Consider the following 19494-nt stretch of genomic DNA (forward strand, 5'->3'; position numbering starts at 1 on the left):
TCACCGTGAGATTATTGCCGTCAGTTCATTCTTTTCCGACGCGCCGCAAGCGATGAATAAAAGTGCAATGTTTGTTAATCACATTACTCACGAGCACGGTGACCTAACAGCTCGTGGGGTTGCAGGGAAGAGATGGAAAAAGAGTAAATTGTAAGCGGCATAACACGTAAATACATTGGCAAACACGTAATCAATATTAACATTAACGCTTGTGAGAGAGACTCTGAGAAAAAAAACTCATACTTTGAAAAAGGGACACTCTTAATCTGTTCAAGCTAAAAATGGAACTGCTGTACAGTAATGTGTACTTTCAATCTTCCACGTGTGAAGATGAAATACAAATTTCCCCTGAGCAACATACAATTCTCAACTGCACACACATGCCCCTTTCCACATAAATATGAAACACAAACTATTTGTTCCAAGCGCGGTAGCTTCACCTGTAATCCCCTAAAGAACCACTAGCTTTGTAGGCTTTTGCCACCCCGTAGTGTCCCCCGGAAGTGTACGGTGGGCGACAGAAACAAATGAGTTTTGCAAAACACAAACACCTGCAAGCGGACCCGCCGGAGCGGTAAAGGAATCCCGCTGTACCTTGGTAACATTATGCAGCTGCTATCCCGATACATAACAGTTTCCACCTCTCTAGTTTCGTTTTTTGAAGGGTGTAAATCTCCATCCGCCCACCGAAAGTGTCTCACATCACCGAAAGATCCACCCCGGAAGCCCGTACGCAGGACACTCTGGTCGCTCGTGAAGCAATTGCTGTAATTCATGCCCTTTTTTCCCTACCCCATACTTACGTACGACGGTGCAATGGACGCCGCAGGTCCCGGTCTCTCCCGGTCCGTTGCACCCAACGGGGAAAGCTGTCCCTAACGCTGGTTTGCTATTTCCCATGCAGCACCACGATGGATCAAAACCTCTTCCCCCCCCCCCCCTTCTGAACCCCCTTGGAGCGAGTAACCCGTTGGCCCTGTGTTAGCAGTTATGAAATATTCACGGAATGTTTCCCTTTTTGAGAGGCAGCAACATGCAGGAAAGAAAGCAAGAAATGGTAAAGAAGGCAAAAGCACACACACACACACAACTCCCGCTCGAAAATCGCTCCGGCACCGGGAGCACAACAACTTCCGTAACGCAAAAGCCAAGATACACTAGCACACAAGCGGACGAAACGCACTCGCCCCGGCTCGTGAAGAAAGCAAGGAATGCACATGGCGAAACGGTGAAAGCGTGCGATGGAACGCTAAGGATCTGTTCCTCGGCTGCCGGTTTCTGGTTTTGTCTTTTGCGCTTCCCCATAGGACAGCCCGGCTCCAGGCACGCTTTCGGGTGGTAACGTTCAAGAAAACCAGCATAAGTCGCGAACAAGGTCGCTCATCCCTCGACGGTCGTCGCTTATATCTCGCTCAGCCCGGCTATAGATCATCGGCAAAACCCTACTGGGTCCTCGAGTAGTGGTGGATGGTTGCAAAATAGGAAAAAACAAGAAGCCACAAGCGTTAGAACCTTCAGCTGGTACTATTTTATGCTGCCCAAAAAGTGTTCCCCTTTTTTGCACACACACACACAGCCATAGTCGCAGCTTTAGCCCACTTGCCTGTCTGGTAGTAAACTGAGCTGCTGAGCGACTGCAAGAAGGGAAGATGGAAGGTAGAGGACAAAAATACAGTAAAAAAAATTGAAGAGAGAGAAGGAGAGAGGGAGAGAGAGAAAGAAAAGGAAGAAGAGCTACAAAGAAGCTGGTGCTGGGAAGCGGAGAGCTTTATTTCATTTTCATGCATTCTGTTTTTTTTTTTTGGTTCATTTTTCCCCCTATTTTTCCCGACATCATTTTTTGGCTCGTGAACTTTCCCAGTCGTTCAGTTTGACGCAATTCGGGATGCAAATATATTTTCCGGCGACCAACTAAACGGGTGAACTAAAATTTCATCGCTCCGAAACGACATCTCCGAACCGAAACTTCCGCCAGCCGGAACCGAACGGAAAAGGGTGTGAGGAAGGAGAAGGGAGTGAAAGTGTGTGTGTGTGTGTGTGTGTGTGTGTGTGAGAGAGAGAGAGAGAGAGAGAGAGAGAGAGAGAGAGAGAGGGGGGGGGGGAGGGGGGGGAGAATCCCCTCCCCCGTTCATGCTTCTTGTGTATGAATTATGATCGTATAGGGCCGTTTCGCAGCGGGTTTTTCTTTTGTGGTTACGGGTATTTTATTAAACTTTTCGTATTTTTCGTACAACTTATTTTTTTTTTCGTTAGTATCACCATCACGAAACAAGAATTTAACGGCGGGCTGGTATGGTCAGCGCAGTGCATTCGTTCAGCTTCGGCACGGTTGGGAAAGATGTGAGGTGAGGAGTTTTGCATTTTTGGCTCAGAGAAACAGTCGCTGCCGCTGCATGGCGGCTGTTGTGGTCATCGGAATATTTTGATCCACATTCACCGGACAACAGTGTCAGTGCCGCGCAGACAGGCAGAGCCTGAGCTCGTTCGGAGAGGGTATATAGTTACAGTATTTGCTAGAACCACAAAGAATGTTGGCAATACAACGTTGGTACCAACGATGGAGAAGAGGGCTCGGTAACCGTTGGCTACTAACATGTTGTATAACGTGTAGGTTGGAAATTAGCAAAAAAAAAAACGAAAAAAAAAATGAACGTATGAAGGTTGTTTAAACCATGTTGGAAAGATAAAACAGACTACAGATTGGATTATGACTCTGTTATAGGATGTGGATTTCTATCGAGCTTGAAGATCTAGTGTGATCATGACCTGCACTTACTAAGACAAACTGACTTCATTGATGATGTATGTGTTCCTACAGAAAACGATCGATTTGTGGGGTCATTCTTCCCTTCAACATTCTTAAATAAGTTGTCAAATTGTGTGGGACGGTTTCATCAGGTTCTCCATACCCTTTGACCCTTTGACAGCAAGTAACATCCCTTGGCAGTCTTTTGTTGTCTAATCGAAGCCTCCTTCCGTTGACATTTCGTTGAAATTCGGTTTTAAAATTGCACGTTATAGCCTTTAATGTATAATGTTGCCTTTGAGTTAGGAAAAAATATTCAACTTAAAAATGAAAAAGAAATTGTGTGCAGTTCTTCAGTGTTTGTAATAAAATTGCTCTTTCATTCTCATAACTTAACGACAAATAAGAAAGCCATATATAACCATAATAATCAAATCGAACATACTTTTCGAAATTTACATTCCCATACACACAATAGCTCATATTGAATCTCACTAAAAACGAATATGCTTACATTGCCAAACACATCGGTGCACCTTCATTTAACCATTCCCTGGTACAATTAACGTTCAGCTGCATTACAAGCCCACCCCATCTGAGGTGTAGCCATGCTATTGAAGCTTTTGTCAATATTTGCTTTCACTTCCCAAGCAGCGGTACGGTTTGTGCGTCCATCAACCAACCACACGCTGCTACGCTAGGCAGGAGCGAATGGAAATCGAAGAAATCATACTGCTCGATTCATATGTCATGCCCGGTGCCGACCATCAAGACTACACGTTTCCTTGCCATCGATCAGCCATGATAGATGCGCACACGGTATAAACTGTGCCCCAGGCAAACGCTCACTCATCGGTTCACCCTGCTCAACTAATCGGCCAACCGGCCGGCCAACCCACCAGACACTTGAGCCTTCACAATTCCCATGTGGGGATTCGATAGAGGGGATATTAAAACCACTGGCAAACATGCCCGAACCGGTTCGGGAATGTCATACAATCGATTCACCTTCCTCGCCGGATCCACTCCTTGCCCCAAAAACCTGGACCAGGTTCAAGTGTCTGTTAGCCCTGAGGCTAACCGACTGCACGGACCGGGTAGCAAAATCGGATCGGCCAGCTGAACGGTGGGGCTGTGGAAAATGTGGTTATCAATGTCGAGCTAGTGTTTGCTTTGGTATGTCATAACGTCGACCGGCTCCGAGATTATTTGTGTGTAACTGGGCAGAGAGGCTTTTTGTGTGGTGAATTTGAAACTACCTGGCAAGTTGAGCTGTTGGGAGCATTCTGAAAGTCTGTTTCGAACATTGTGGTTGATATTGAAAGTATTGTCCTTTGCTTCGTTTTGTTTAATTTCAATGATTGAAATATGAAACTCTCAAAGAAAATGGTACAAGGTACTAAAAAAACACATAAAAGATTCTCAACCAAGCAGAACAAACAGTACCAAACCGTACGGCTTTCAAATATAGTGCCTTTCTAACCGAAAATAAGCAGTATAATGGACTTTTTTGTGCCTTTTGCCACTTTTCCATTCATTAAAACAACTGACTTTTGTGGTTTAATGAGAAATAAAAAGGAATGAAAAGGAATAAAACTAAAAACACAGACACACACACACACACACACACACACACACAACACACACACACACACACACACACACACACACACACACACACACACCACACACACACACACACACACACACACACACACACACACACACACACACACACACACACACACACACACACACACACACACACACACACACACACACACACACTTTCGCTTCCAATCGCGAACAAACGGCTCGTTAGAACGTGTTCTTTTAATTTCCAAATTAAACACCAGCTTTTCTCGTGCCGCAGGTCTTTTGTCTCCGACCAACCTTTTCAGGCCCCTGATGGGAAAATTATTTTCAAGCGATGCAACCGAACGGATAGAGAGAGAGAAGAAGAGGAGCAACAAAAAATGTTTTAAAAACTATGAAAAGAGTTAAGAGCGACAGCACTAGCGACAGCCCGGCGTGCAGCGTGTGCTGCAGTGGCAAACCATTTTTTCCCACCCATTTCCATCCATCCAGCGGCTGGAGTTTCGGTCGAGCGCGAAATAAGCGCGTCACCCGGGCCAAGAAATTGTGGACAATAAAACAAACTTTCCGCCACGAAACAATGAACCGGTAGAGGGAGAGAGAGAGAGCATCACGCGGGGACACGGGCGTCAGGGGTGCGTCAAAAGTTCACCTGTTCTGTCCCCTTTCTTTTATATTCCCCCATTCATTGGGAGACTCGTATGGACGAATGTAAACCCAAACGAAGGTGAAAAAAAAACCAACAGCAAAAAAAAAACGAATACAGCAACACACTTAAACCTCATCTGATCCCCGAGGCCTGAAGGTCCGATAAGGCTCCACGAGTTTCGCACTGCAGATGGTCCGCCCGAAAAGGGCGATGGGTGGGTTGCAGGCGTTAGTGAAAGTCCACAACCAGATGGCTGCGTCACGGCTGTCCTGAAGCTCCCGTGAGACGACGCGGGCTCGAGAAAACAGCAACAACACGCACGCAGAATGTGTAAGGTGCCGGTACGGGGATGAAAGGGAAACGGCCAATTTCAAGTAAGTCGCCAAATTTACCTTCCGTTTTGCTGGGTTTTGATCTACACCTTGGCTTGAAGCAACGTACAACGAACAGCAGCATAAAACGATGCTCAAAAACGGCTTCCTGCTCGAGACAGTCTTTGCAAAGCTATCTGCTTAAAACCTTCCTTTCATGAGCCTGTCTCAAAATGAACACATTTAGACACCGCGGGTCTGGGGAACGTTCAGCAAAAAAGAAGAAGAACAGACACAGCAAAACACAGCAAAAAGTGCAACAAGAAGATGGAAGATAAACCTAAACCCCTAAATACAACCGCGGTTACGGAGACGTTCACCGGGGGACATATAAAACGGCGGGTTACGTTTCGAGAAGCCCCATTTCATTACGCGCTGTACCGGGGACACGATCCCCCCTCTCATACATTCCCCCGGGTTGGCCTCCTCAGTGTGAGCAATGTGTGCGCAAACATACTACACACGCTTATCCGGGCTTTACTGTAAGGCGAGTGCATTTGTTTTACTTTTTTCTCCTCACCCTCAAACTTTCAGCTCACCCTCCAAAACTGATGTCCTTTTCCATTAACAAATTGTATACACGCGCAGTAGTTTTTGGCATGTCATCAAATTCCGGCAAGTTTTTGCTTCAATCCGAGCGCTGGGAGAAAACTTTTCGTCGGAGAAAAGTGGCAGTTCGATGAGTTCGAATTTACATGCAGAGCAGAGGGCAGAGTAATCCCACCCGTTGCCCATCACCATCCCAAGCTCTAGCCTGAGGCTACTAAGGCTAGGGAGGGAAAGTTTATAAAGCAGTTGTCTTACTTTGAACTTTGAAAAGCGCCTCAACTTATGAAAAATATTATCAACTATCAAGCAACTAGATATGTTCGGGATGGTTTTACACGGCGCAAAGTTGCGCAATGCAATGCACTTCCGCACTAACAATCCCGCAGTTGTTGAACCGAACCGCACACATCGGACCATCCCCATACGCAAAGTGCACACGGTACGGGCGACAACCGAACGGGGAAAAAGCGTTTGCATCCCACTGCATTCCATTCAATGCAGCAATGCTTTTTACCGGTGCTTTCTTAACCCACGCCCGTTTGCTTTTCGGATTTGCTGCCTTTCACGGTCATGTCCTTCGGAGCGTGTTTCTTCCGTGTCTACCGCACACCGTCCCTCAACCTGTCTCAGGCACCAAAAAGAAGCAAAGTTTCAAGTTTTATCTCTGCATTATTTACGCCTACCGGGGCTAAAGGGAAAGGAATGTGGTCCGACCGAGAGGGGTACTCCACAGTTGCCAAAGGTGTAGTAAGGCTTGCGGGAAGAATCCGTTACCACAAACCGGCACTAGCTGAGAGCCAGAGAGTTTGTTTCACCGTACCGCCACCGTGGGACAAGTTTTGGATTGCATGGTGGGAGGGACCCACGTAAGCCTGCCGTACGACAGTGCCGCTGCCGGTAGGCGACACGGAACCAAACTTTTACAATTGGATTAGCTTTTAATCTGCGGAATCGTAAATCAGTGGTTCGGGCATTCGATGGAGTATGTTGTGCCTTCGCTTTGCAAGACGGTCGACCCATTACTTCCGTGCTAAAGCTGAGAGGGAGAGAGAAAGCTGTGTAAGAGGGTGGAAGCCACCCGCAGCCACATTCGGTGGGAATGTTGTACCTTTTTGTATGCTTTTCTGATTTTCCTTGTTTTAGCACATGTTTCCCATTTTGCTTTCCTGCTGGAGCCGGGGTTTGATAATTGGTTCACCCAATTGAATGATTGCGGACGGTTCTTCAACATGTGCCAATCGCTCCTAGCTCCTAGCTTACGGTTGGGTCTTACCAAGAAACCCCATGTCCCCATGTTTGGTTTCCACCATCTCCTCCATTGCTTCACCTCCTGCTAATTAATAAAAATGATCCACTGCCACAGCAGCAGCATTGACGTGTGAGCGCCACCGGGAGCGAACGAAGCCAGTGCGATTAATTTTCCCAAATCCCATTAAATCACATCAGACATCCACGGTCAGACAAAAGACAGGATGTGTGCTCGGTCGGGCACGCGTGCTCCTTCACGGCACGGTGTTTTGGGACGGGTCGAGTGTTGGTGGTGGGATGAAATTCCCTTTGCCAAAGTTGGCCCCGTTCCGACTGACAGCCAAGTCAAGAACGAGACAGTGACGTAAGTGAGTGGCGCTGACGGGTTGGCCAAAACAACAACAACAACAACAACAAAACACCCTCCCCCGGAAAACTGGTGTTGCTTACACTTTCCTGCCCTGGCGGAAAACCTGCTAGGGGAGAGAGAGAGAGAGAGAGAGAGAGAAAAAAACAACCCCGAGACGCTAATGCTGGAGCTTAGTTGTAGCCGGTACGAACATCGGGCTGGCAGTTGGGCAATATTCGGTATGCAAAATGTACTGTCGACTGGTGCGTGATCAGCATGTACGAATCGAAGCAATAACCAGTCAGCCAGCCCAGCCAGGGTGCGACAGTGCTGCCGCGCAAGGTGTCAAAAAGCCGACCGTTCGCCGGCCGGTCCGTGCTGTACGGAATCCTTTTTTCGGCACACCGGCACACCGGATCGGCCTCTTTGGCGTTTCCCGTTGCCGCGTGTGTGTGTGTGTGTGTGGTGTACCGGGGCAGGAAACGGGCCACACGAAAACGGGGAAACTCATTTTACTCCTCGCTCCGGGGGAGGGAGAAGCGAGAAACGCGCGCCAGAAATGGAACACTTCTTGCCGCAAAATGGCCATCAACGACCGTGAGTGTGGTGTTGCATGGTTATGCGCTTGGCTCTTGGTTTTGGTTTGGGGTGTACTGTACACCATCCAGGCTGCCACGAGGGACGCAACTGATGAAAGTTAATTTGGGAGGTAAATTTAACAAAGAGCTTGCGTGCCGCAAATCAACAAGCAGCTATGTTTCCTCCCCATTTCCCCGCGGGAAAGTGAAGCAGCCACAGCACGGTGACATCCGATATAGGGATGGGGGGAAACTCATCGGACGTGAAAGTCTTTCGATCGATGTGTGCTTTGCAAAGGCTTTACGATTCGAGCCTATCATCCTACGGTGCTGTGAGTGCTCAAATACTTGCCCTACCATTTACAGTGAGACGTATGAGTGTGCTCAGAGGTTGATCGTTTTCTGCAAGAAGGATGTGCAATAAGAATAACCTATCAATTGATACACAATGTTACGGGAAACAACCAATTGTTTAAATGCTTTAAATTATGTTTCCAACTTTAAACAAAATATAAATAGAATTGCCAAAAAAGATGGATAAATTGGTTTAAATCCATATTTTAATTACTAACACAGACACGTAAAATGCAAGCGTTGGTTATGAATTGAAGCCATCGAGTGTTACATAGCAAAGATCAACTAAGGTAATTTTGCCTGCAAACGGCATTTCTCGACATCGATCGACATGTGCCTGTGCCTGTTTAAACAAACAACCCAACAAGGGACCATACATTTTCTCTACCTCGCTTCCCCTACTCACCCCATCTCTACCCTTTGTCCACGCAGAATCCACAGCTACGAGCAGCCCTACAACGGCCCTTAACAAAAATCCAAACCATATACATGCCGCACATAACTGTCACATAATCAAATAGCAAAATTCTCCTGCTGATTGTAAACCTTACGCTGCTACCCGTTGCTGCATGGGACCTTGCTGGGGCGAACGTATTGACGTTTGTGTTTGGTTTAGCTATTTTGTTTTGCTTTCTCTTCCCCCACAGCAAGCATGGAAATACACAAATGTACAGGTTTTCGGATCGCTTTTTTGTTCTTCTTGTTTTGCAAAACAATTCGTTTCATCTTTTAAATAAAAACCAACGACAGCAACGGTGAAACTGGTTATTTTTTGGATTTTTTTTCTCTATCTATTTTTTTGTTCTACCAATACAGAAATGTTTCCCCAAAATGCTTATGTCTTTCAACGGCTCGAGTTGTTGGGCCCGTTTGCTGTATGTGGGCACAATACAGCAAGCTCTACAGTGTATCTAACATGCCTCGCGTCTAAGTATGCTTTGCCCGCCTGCCCCTCAGAATGTGTTTGCACTGGAAGCACACACACGCGGTCGCTCTCAATAAATGCTGAAAGCTCTTGGGAGCCTTTTCACAGAGTTGTTCCCTGCTTGTTGCACGTACGTAGCATGCTGTCTGTTTTTAACCGCGGTGCGTACATCGCATTTTTTCCGCATGTGTTTCCACGCGTCTAACCGGATCGCTAATGCGATGCCATTTTTATCGCTCCAGCGGGTCCGACAAAGCCTACTCGAAAAGAGACATAGAACGTGCAACTGCAGCATGTGCAGCTCACTGTACACTGTAAACTGGTCCTGTATTGTAAGTGCATAAAGTGTGTTTCCCGCCCGGGATCTTTCGGACCCCTGTTGGGTGCCCGATCGCGGTACAGTGCGCACCGCAGGATGTTCGTTTTATTTTCGCAAAGGTTATCGCTTCCAGCGACAATATCCCTGAATGGCAAACGATTTTGTTGCCTTTCATTTTGGGGGCACATTTGGCGCCCGTCACATTTAAACATCATCTCATCGTCAATGTGCATTTTGGGAGCGAGAGAAATAGAGAGAGAGAGAGAGAGGGTTTCACCTAAAGCCCCGTGCAAAAAGGGCACGCTATAGTAAGTAAAAAGAAGAGGTAGAAAAACAAGAACAAAAAACGCTCCCCCCATACCACCTTTGGTGTCGATTGAAAGGTTCGAGGTTCGCTTCGCACTATGGTGGCGATAGTGCCGCAGGAAACGCCAAACACATTATATACAGATTTTAAGCGAAACATCCCATTTACGGTAAGAACCGTTCGGTTTCGCATTTGATACGTGCCGTGAATGAATGTGTTTTTTTTTTTTTGTTGTTGTCCGAGTTGGAAAATGGAAAACGATACTTGAAGCTTTAATTCGTTTCGCACGCTGCACACGGGGTTGGATTGGTTTGAAAAAAATGAAAGGAGAAAAACAGAGCTCCACTTTAAAATTCAACAGGGCGAATGCGTGAAACGGGCACTCGGCTTATCTAGAAACGCGTCCAATGGAGCTGAAAAATAGTACAAATTGTTTTTTTGCTTTATTTTTTTCAAACATTTCTGTTGTGACAACAGCGTTTGTTATGGTTTTGGGGAACACCACAAATGTAGAGAGGAAACTGTTGTAGAGTTCCACTGCTCGACAGGAGAAAACTCCATCGCGATTGAATCGCGATGGCGGGAGGGTGAGAGGATAAAAGGGCCGGAGGACGGACTCCCGGCCTCTTTTCGCGCCAGTTACTCGGAGAATAAACTAATTTTGTGATTTTTCGCCGTTAGAAATATCTACTTAATTTTCTTTGAGTACCTTTTCGCAACATTTCACAAAATTAGTTCTTCACAGTGATAAATATACAAACTTTGGATTCGTTCACCACACTGAAACGTATATAAATCTTCAACCGAAGTAATACGAACAAACGCGCGGAATAACTCGTAAATCTTTCAGTTGAAAGTATAGTGAAGACGCCGCGAACGTGCAGTGACGAGTAATCGTTTATAGTATTCCGAAGTTACGCGCGCGATACGATCGTATATAAATCTCGCCACCGGGAGTAGTGCGAATCCGCGAGTGACACAAACCGTGAAGGAACGTTGTTTCGTTGCGATGATGAACGAAAGAGCAGTACAGGACGCAAGCTGTGTGGTGGTGGAGACGCAGCAGCAGCTAGGTGAAACGTCCAGCATCTCCCCGGAGAGGCGCGTGAGCGTCGTGGAAGATGCTGCAAACAAAGACGAGTCAGCCTCGCAGCCCGCGGGACTACCCCGCGACCTGGAGGTGAGGAGGAAGCGGCTTGAGATCCGCAGGAAACAGTTTGAGCTCGAGAAGGTTCAGAAGGAGCTCGAACTGGAACTATGTGAACTGGAACTCGAGGAAGAGATTTCAGATCGAGGCAGCCATGTAAGCGATTTTGTGCGGAAAACAGAAGTCTGGATGCAAAAGACGAATGATATTGGAACAAACTTGATGGTTCATCACGATGGCGAATGCATCGGTCATTCACCTTCGACCACAGTGAAACATAACTCGGCAACAACGGGCGCTACGCAGTTAGCCGCTGAAGCAACACCAACGTCATCACGAGAGGAATGCACGATGGCGGACGCAAGCCGGTGTCATCAACCATCGTCCCCAGCAATGTCCAGCTTCCCCCCGGATTACGACCGGACCTTGGCAGAAGACCAAGCCGCTGCCATGGAACGGGAATATGCACAGTGGAGACGCGCGGTGGAAGACTCCATCAAAACGCACCGTACCAAGCACTTTGGCCAGCCAAACCAGGTTGGCGCGATGGCGATGGCGGCACCATACGGCGTCAACTCGACGTTGAAGCCGACACCCGCGAATCAAAATGCCGTAATGGGGAACCTTTTGACGCCAAGTCAAAAGGCCGCGCGGGATAGCACACCCAAGGAGCTCCCTGTGTTCTCAGGGTCTGTGGAGCAGTGGCCGCTGTTCATAGCCGTTTATGAACGATCCACCAAGGCTTGTGGTTTCACTGATGACGAAAATCTCATCCGACTCCAGCAGGCGCTACGTGGACCTGCATTAGAGTCCGTGGATCACGTGCTTCTACTCCCGGACGGTCTAAAGGAAGTTTTAGACATTCTGCGGACAGAGTATGGTCGTCCCGACCTGATAGTGGACAACCTCGTCGATAAGGTGAGAAGGTTACCACCAGTCAGAGCCGAAAGGCTTGATACCTTGGCGAACTTTGGCAAGGCAGTACGCAAGTTGTGCGCCACAATAAAAGCGTCCGGTCTAGAAGATTATAATTGCAATGTTGCGTTGCTTAAGGAGTTAGTTGCAAAATTACCGGCCGAGAGACGCCTGGAATGGGCACGCTATAAGGTGAAGTTACCGAGGAAGACCATAGAAGAATTCGGCAAGTGGTTTACTGAAATTGCGGTGGCCGCGAGTACCGAGGTTAACCCGTTCGAAAAATACACGCAACACACCGAAACGACGCGATCACAACCGGCGCGCCGACCACTTACTAACCACCACCACCTAAACGTTCACCGTACCACTACATGTGCGCTTTGCCACGATACATGTCGCACACTCGTAGATTGCGCAAGGTTTCACGAGCTAACGATCCAGGAACGTCGAGTTTATATTAACGAACATCGTCGGTGCCATATATGTCTCGGAACACACCGAGGTCCGTGTTTCGTCCGATCTCCTTGCGGCATGGACGGATGCCAGGCGAAACACCACCAACTGCTTCACGTTGAATGTGACACTACACAACGCAGCGGCAGCACACAACACGCACTGAACACTCACGTTAGCACTAAACCGAATTCACTCTTTCGTTACATCCCTATCACAATATACGGCGGGAAGAAGGATGTCAACACTTACGCCTTCTTAGACGAAGGCTCCTCGGCGACGTTTATTGATCGAAGGTTGATCGACGAACTTGGCATTGAGGGCATTCCACATCCATTGTGCCTGAAATGGACTGGTGACACTACACGCGAGGAGGCCAATTCGTTAATGGTGTCGCTGCGGGTATCAGGTGTCTACAGGGGAGCTCCAACATACGATCTTCAAAAGGTGCACACAGTGAATGAGTTATCACTTCCAGCACAAACGCTACCGCTCGAGGAACTGGCCCAGAAATACTCACACCTAAGGGGCCTGCCGATAGCTTCTTATGTTGGAGTGAAGCCACGAATCCTGATTGGTATGGACAATATCCACCTGGGAAAACCGTCACGGTGCGCTGAAGGGAGCTTTGACGAACCAATCGCCGCAAAGACGAGACTTGGATGGACTGTGTTTGGTCCATGTGCTACACCGACAACCGTAAGTAGAACCACGTACAATAACTTCCACTTATGTATCTGTAATGAGAATGGGGGGGAAAGCATTAACACAGCGTTGAAGGAATATTTTTCGTTGGATTCTATGGGAATCAATACTCCCCGTAAACTGCTTTCCAAGGAAGAGGAGAGAGCAATTACTATGCTCAGTTCTGATACACGGTTATTACACGGTCGGTACGAAACAGGATTGTTGTGGAAGTACGACAACGTACGCCTCCCCTGTAATCGAGAAATGGCTCTCCGTCGTCATGCGTGCCTGAAAAGAAGGATGAGTAAGGATCCAGTGTTAGAGACTGCGATAAATGCCAAAATGCGAGAGTACATCGAGAAGGGATACATTCGGCTGATGCAGGAACGAGAACTAGCAGAGAGAAGGGAAAGGGACTGGTATTTGCCAATTTTCCCCGTCTACAATCCGAACAAGCCCGGTAAACTGAGGATGGTGTTCGACGCTGCGGCGCAGGTACACGGAGCAAGCTTGAACACATTTTTGCTAACTGGACCAGATCAGTTAACTAGTTTGGTACAAGTGCTGTACAGATTTCGCGAGTTTCGCACTGCCGTGACTGGCGACATCCGTGAGATGTTTTTCCAGGTGCGCATGAAGCCTGTCGATCAACGAAGCCAGCTGATCTTTTGGGATGATGGTAATAAATCGGACGGAGGTCCTAGCGTTTACGCCGTGTCAGTTATGACTTTTGGGGCCGCTTGCTCACCATCTAGCGCTCAATTTGTTAAAAACCTCAACGCGGAGAGGTTTGCCCAGCGATTCCCACGCGCAGTAGAGTGCATCAAACACGAGCACTATGTGGATGATATGTTGGCGAGCGTAGAAACAGTCGAAGAGGCTGTCACATTGGCAGAAAACGTACGCTTTATACATGCGCAGGGCGGATTCGAAATCCGAAATTGGTTATCCAACTCTAAGGAAGTTGTACAAAAGATGCGTTGGGGAGCTAATGACGAACTGTCCATCGATATGAGTCGCGACAAAGGGACCGAAAAAGTATTGGGTATGTGGTGGAATACCTCGGATGATACGTTTACATTCCGAATAACTCCACGCATAGATAAGAAGCTGTTAACATTAGAAAGACTACCATCAAAGCGTGAAGTTTTGAGCACGCTGATGATGATCTACGATCCTTTGGGGCTCATTGGCCACTTTCTGATGTTCCTCAAGATTCTACTACAGGACTTATGGAGATCCGGTACGACTTGGGATAGCCCTGTCGATGGCGAATCAGGGAAGAAATGGAAGAAGTGGGTTGGACTATTGCCCGAACTAGAAAAAATTGTCATCAGACGATGTTACAGAGGTATTACATCAGTCAATACAACAAACGTGCAGTTGCATGTCTTCAGTGACGCGAGTCAATATGGAATGGCTGTGGTGGTGTACTTACGGTACGAGGAAAACAGCGTCGTAGAATGTGCGATTGTAGGTTCCAAGACAAGGGTTGCTCCACTGAAGTTACTATCTATACCACGTTTAGAACTCCAAGCGGCAGTGATAGGAGCCCGGTTCGCAGATCACATAATGAAAGCGCATCGCCTAAAAATAACAAAAAGGATTTTTTGGACGGATTCACGCAACGTTGTGAGCTGGATTCGCTCGGATCATAGACGATATAGTGCCTTCGTCGCATTTCGAGTGAGCGAATTAGTGGAAACAACGAACGTAGATGAATGGCGCTGGCTCTCCACCAAGGTCAACGTTGCCGACGACGGAACCAAATGGCAAGGGAATCCTGACTTGTGTTCATCCAGCAGGTGGTTCCGCGGTCCTGAGTTCCTGTGGGAGTCAGAAGATAAGTGGCCGATTAACCCTGTCGACCCAGGTGAAACCTTGGAAGAATTTCGCCACAGTTTAATGCATCAAGTTGCAGATGCCACCGTAGTTGATTTCGCGCGATTCTCGCGATGGAAGAGATTGTTAAGGACGGTGGGTTACGTTCATCGTTTCATCGGGAACATGCGAAGGCATGTTCAACAGTTAGCGAAGATCGATGGTCCATTGACACAACAGGAATTGTTGGATTCCGAGCAGTCGCTGCTCATCTGGACTCAGGCCGATGGATTTTCATCGGACATTAAGCGGCTCAAGAGTGATGCACAGCAAAATCATCCGTGGAAGAAGCCAATTGCTCGCGACAGCGTGTTGTACAAATTATCACCTATGATAGACGAAAAGGGGATATTGAGGGTGTGTGGGCGGTTAACTGAAAGTTCTTTTGTAGAAGCATCATTGGCAAAACCGGCGATCTTACCGAGACGACATCACGTAACCGACCTAATCATCAGGGACTTCCATGAACGGTACTGCCATCGAAGCCACAGAACGGTGATAAACCAACTGCGTATTCGTTACTACGTACCAAAGCTGCTGATGGAATTTAACCGGGTTCGACGTGGCTGTCAGCACTGCAAGGTGAAGAATGCTTTACCAAACCCGCCGCTGATGGGCAACATTCCTCGCCAGAGATTAGCCGTATCTCAAAGGGCTTTCACACATACAGGACTGGACTATTTCGGACCGATACTTGTGGTAGTGGGACGACGCTCGGAAAAGCGCTGGGGAGCGCTGTTCACCTGTCTCACGACTCGTGCGATACACATCGAACTGGCCCATTCGCTAACTACTGCTTCTTGTATCCTAGCAATCCGTCGATTCATCGCTAGAAGAGGCTCACCGCGAGAAATTGTTAGTGACAGGGGCACTAACTTCATTGGGGCCGCACGAGAGCTCAACGCTGCCCTGAAGGAAGTAGATGAAGCTACACTGCAGTCGAGATTCAGCTCATCCGAGCTGAAGTGGAGCTTCAATCCGCCGGCCGCACCGCACTTTGGTGGATGTTGGGAGCGCCTGGTACAATCAGTAAAGAAGATTTTATGTAATTTTAATTTACCACGTTTACCGACAGATGAAATACTGCTCACCACGATGACGGAGATTGAGATGATGGTAAACTCCCGGCCGCTGACCTACATACCGCTCGATGAGGACCTGGACTTTCCCATAACCCCAAACCACCTACAGCTAGGCAGCTCAGACGGAAGAAAAACTACGGCGTTCTTCGATGACTCCCCGGCATCGATTAAATCGTCTTGGAGCGCCACACAAGGGAATGCGGACTTGTTCTGGAAGAGGTGGATCGCGGATTATCTTCCTACACTTACCCGCAGATCGAAATGGTTTCATCCGGCACCGCGCATCAAGGTAGACGATGTTGTAGTGATCGTGGACGGAAATTTGCCGAGGAACAGTTGGCCGATGGGGAGAGTTTTAAGCGTAATTTGTGCAAGGGATGGGCAAGTAAGAAGAGCGACAGTGCAGACGGTAAACGGGATTTTAGAGCGTCCGGCGACCAAAATTGCGGTTCTAGATGTAGGCGAAAAGGTTAAGTCAAGTGATGAGGCTAGCAAAGAACAACAAGGGAGACCGCATGGGATTAATGACAGCAGTGGAGAACAGAGCGAGCAGAAACAAACGTCATAGGAGTGTAGCACCCAGGGGCGCTAAACTGATGGGGAGAATGTTGTGACAACAGCGTTTGTTATGGTTTTGGGGAACACCACAAATGTAGAGAGGAAACTGTTGTAGAGTTCCACTGCTCGACAGGAGAAAACTCCATCGCGATTGAATCGCGATGGCGGGAGGGTGAGAGGATAAAAGGGCCGGAGGACGGACTCCCGGCCTCTTTTCGCGCCAGTTACTCGGAGAATAAACTAATTTTGTGATTTTTCGCCGTTAGAAATATCTACTTAATTTTCTTTGAGTACCTTTTCGCAACAATTTCATTAAACACTTAACAGCCCATTGTAACTGCCCAATCGGTCTGCTTTCGTGTACAGCGTGGCATGTGTGAGCGTGGTAATTAGAGCACGATAAATACGCATTTAATTCACTACGTTTGCGAATAATTCCATTAATAACTAAATTTAATATTTCGTAATTTGTTGCCCCGCTGGTTTAGCTTCCAATAGCTTCATACCTTCTCGGACGAAATTAGATGAAACGCACGAACGGAAATACTAACACAGGCCAGATTATAATTGATAGCGTATGCCCACTTCCGGTTCCTTATGTTCCTTATCCTGTCAAAAACACGCACACGACCACCAACAAAGAAAAAAAAACCATTTCCTCGCACCGTGAAATAGACAAAAAGAAAACAAGAAAGAAAGCTCACTTCACATCCTTCGACGCGGTGCACAAGTGAAGAAGACGTTCATTCCGATTGGGGTGGAGGAAATTATTTTTAATTAAATCCACGCCCTCCTCACTCGGCCCACGGCCATTCGCGATTCATTGCGCTGCACAAGGAATGCGCCCTGGCCACGCGCCTCCTCCCTTCTCTACATCTCCATCCGGTGTTACCGTGCATTTGCATTAGCAAAGTCGAGTCGATCATGCGCAAGAAAGCATGCGGATTGATGCGAATCAAAAATGATTTTTTGATGCATCAACACAACTCCGTACATATTTTTCACTCGGAAACCAACATCAAAAATTAATTCATTTAGCATCAGCACTCAGTCAATGGTGTTTCATTTCCCGTGTTTGTCTTCGATGGGATTGATATGGGCTGTTGTAACAAAAGGAAAAGCCACAGCAATTACCAATCACAATCGATCCATCAACCGCGGCAGCAGCAGCAGCCAGCACACTATTACACTAGACAGGCAAAGTGCAAAGAACGCTCAAACCTCGAATCAATATTCGCCAAAACACCATCTTTCTGCGTGCTCCCGCCTGCGGTTCTGCCCGATCGTGGAGTAGTGACGCGTATCATTCGCCTGATTACACACTCTTTTTATTATTGTACAGCTCCGGCTGCCAATATTTGTAGAGCGTGACTGAATATCCAATGATGCTACATCCGGTGCTGGTTTTTGTTTTGCCTGCCTCTGCGCCGCTAGCAAGCGAAATGCTATGCAAATGTTTAAGTTTACGGGGCAAAATCAATTTTCATTTATCAGCGGAGCGGATGAGTGAAGCGGCCGGAGGGGGGTAGGGGGAATTATTATACTTACCTTCATCCCAATACACACATTCATACCTCCTCCCCGCAGTCAGACAAGTCGCTCTACTGCACGTTTAGTGTCGCCCGAGCCGGGTATAAAGTTTACCGATCGTATAACGAGCCCAATCAAAATGGGCGTTACAATTTTAAGCTCTCGCAGCGTTGACGTGCGGTTTGATTGTTACACACTCGGTGTATGTGTTTGCGTGTGTATGTGTGTGGTTGGTATTATTTTTTTTAGCTCTTCCTCACACGAACTCCATAATTTGATTCCCAATCGCCACGATAACCGGCCGCGGTCACAGATTTGTAATGATGCAACCTAATATGCTGTTTATGGGCGGGATTTACAAGTGATTTTATTATGCGACGTGGTATCCACCCAGCGTCCCTAGCTTGCAATTTGATTGCGGCCGGTCATTTCGAGGGGAGGGGGGGGGCGTTTGAATATGATATGGTAAGGATCACATTACACGTATATTTCCAGCAATGCAAAACGTTCGACGTTCTCCACGTTCCCGTGACCGAATATTAAGCGAAACCTCAATTAGTAGCGACTCCAAATCCAATTCGCGTAGAATGTGTGTGTGTGTGGTGCGCTATGATTGTATTTGAGCGTAAAATACATCATTAGCACTGAAATATGATTTCCCGATACATTCCAGTTTTGTCATTTAACACACTGTTTAACGACAGCTTAAAGATAAAACCTCTTTTATGTACCACAGCACCCGATTTGGTGAACTGTAAATGTGCGTAAATACTAAATAACATTAAAGTGTAATAAATTTTGTTACTTTGTGTTTTAGTGCATTGAGTATTTCAACATCCAACAACAAGTGCAGTGAGTATTTCAAATATTTTACTCAGATTCCTCACTTTATTATTTGGATAACACTGTGTGCAAGATTTATTTGTTGGTTGTTTTCCATTTCGTTTTGTAACAGTTGCATACGCTGGAAAGGAACCAGATGTAGTTCTGGGATAGGTTTGAAATCAACTTCTGGTTTGAGTTCGATTCTAGGAACGATATCCGCAATCTCATAATACTCATAATGATCGGGTACGCATTATGAGCAAATTTTAGCAAAATTTTGACAAAATAATAGCGATATTCAAATAAAACAATGAAAAAAATTGATAATTTTCGCTAGCATCCAGGCAAAAAATGCTGCTTGCCCAGTCTCCTCCTCATAGTCACAAGATCCTTCACTAATCGGTTGCATTGGCTGCTTCTAG

The 19494-nt window shown here is 47.1% G+C and overlaps 1 protein-coding gene across 1 annotated transcript; it reads left to right on the forward strand.

The window, feature by feature from the left end:
* The first annotated feature begins 12789 nt into the window (after positions 1 to 12789).
* LOC121587662 lies at positions 12790 to 16264 on the forward strand. The gene is made up of 2 exons (XM_041904648.1): positions 12790 to 13208; positions 16153 to 16264. Exons 1-2 carry the CDS (start codon positions 12897 to 12899, stop codon positions 16174 to 16176), a joined length of 336 nt encoding a protein of 111 aa, XP_041760582.1. The 5' UTR covers positions 12790 to 12896; the 3' UTR covers positions 16177 to 16264.
* The last annotated feature ends 3230 nt before the right edge of the window (positions 16265 to 19494 follow it).

Source organism: Anopheles merus, chromosome 2R (genome assembly GCF_017562075.2).
Source record: "Anopheles merus strain MAF chromosome 2R, AmerM5.1, whole genome shotgun sequence".
NCBI lineage: Eukaryota > Metazoa > Arthropoda > Insecta > Diptera > Culicidae > Anopheles > Anopheles merus.

Excerpts from the sequence above, each read along its gene's own strand:
- LOC121587662 (XM_041904648.1), top strand. The coding sequence starts at position 12,897 with ATGGTGTCGCTGCGGGTATCAGGTGTCTACAGGGGAGCTCCAACATAC. Across the intron at positions 13,209-16,152 it reads CATGTGCTACACCGACAACC|ATGAAATACTGCTCACCACG; the intron begins GTAAGTAGAACC and ends GTTTACCGACAG.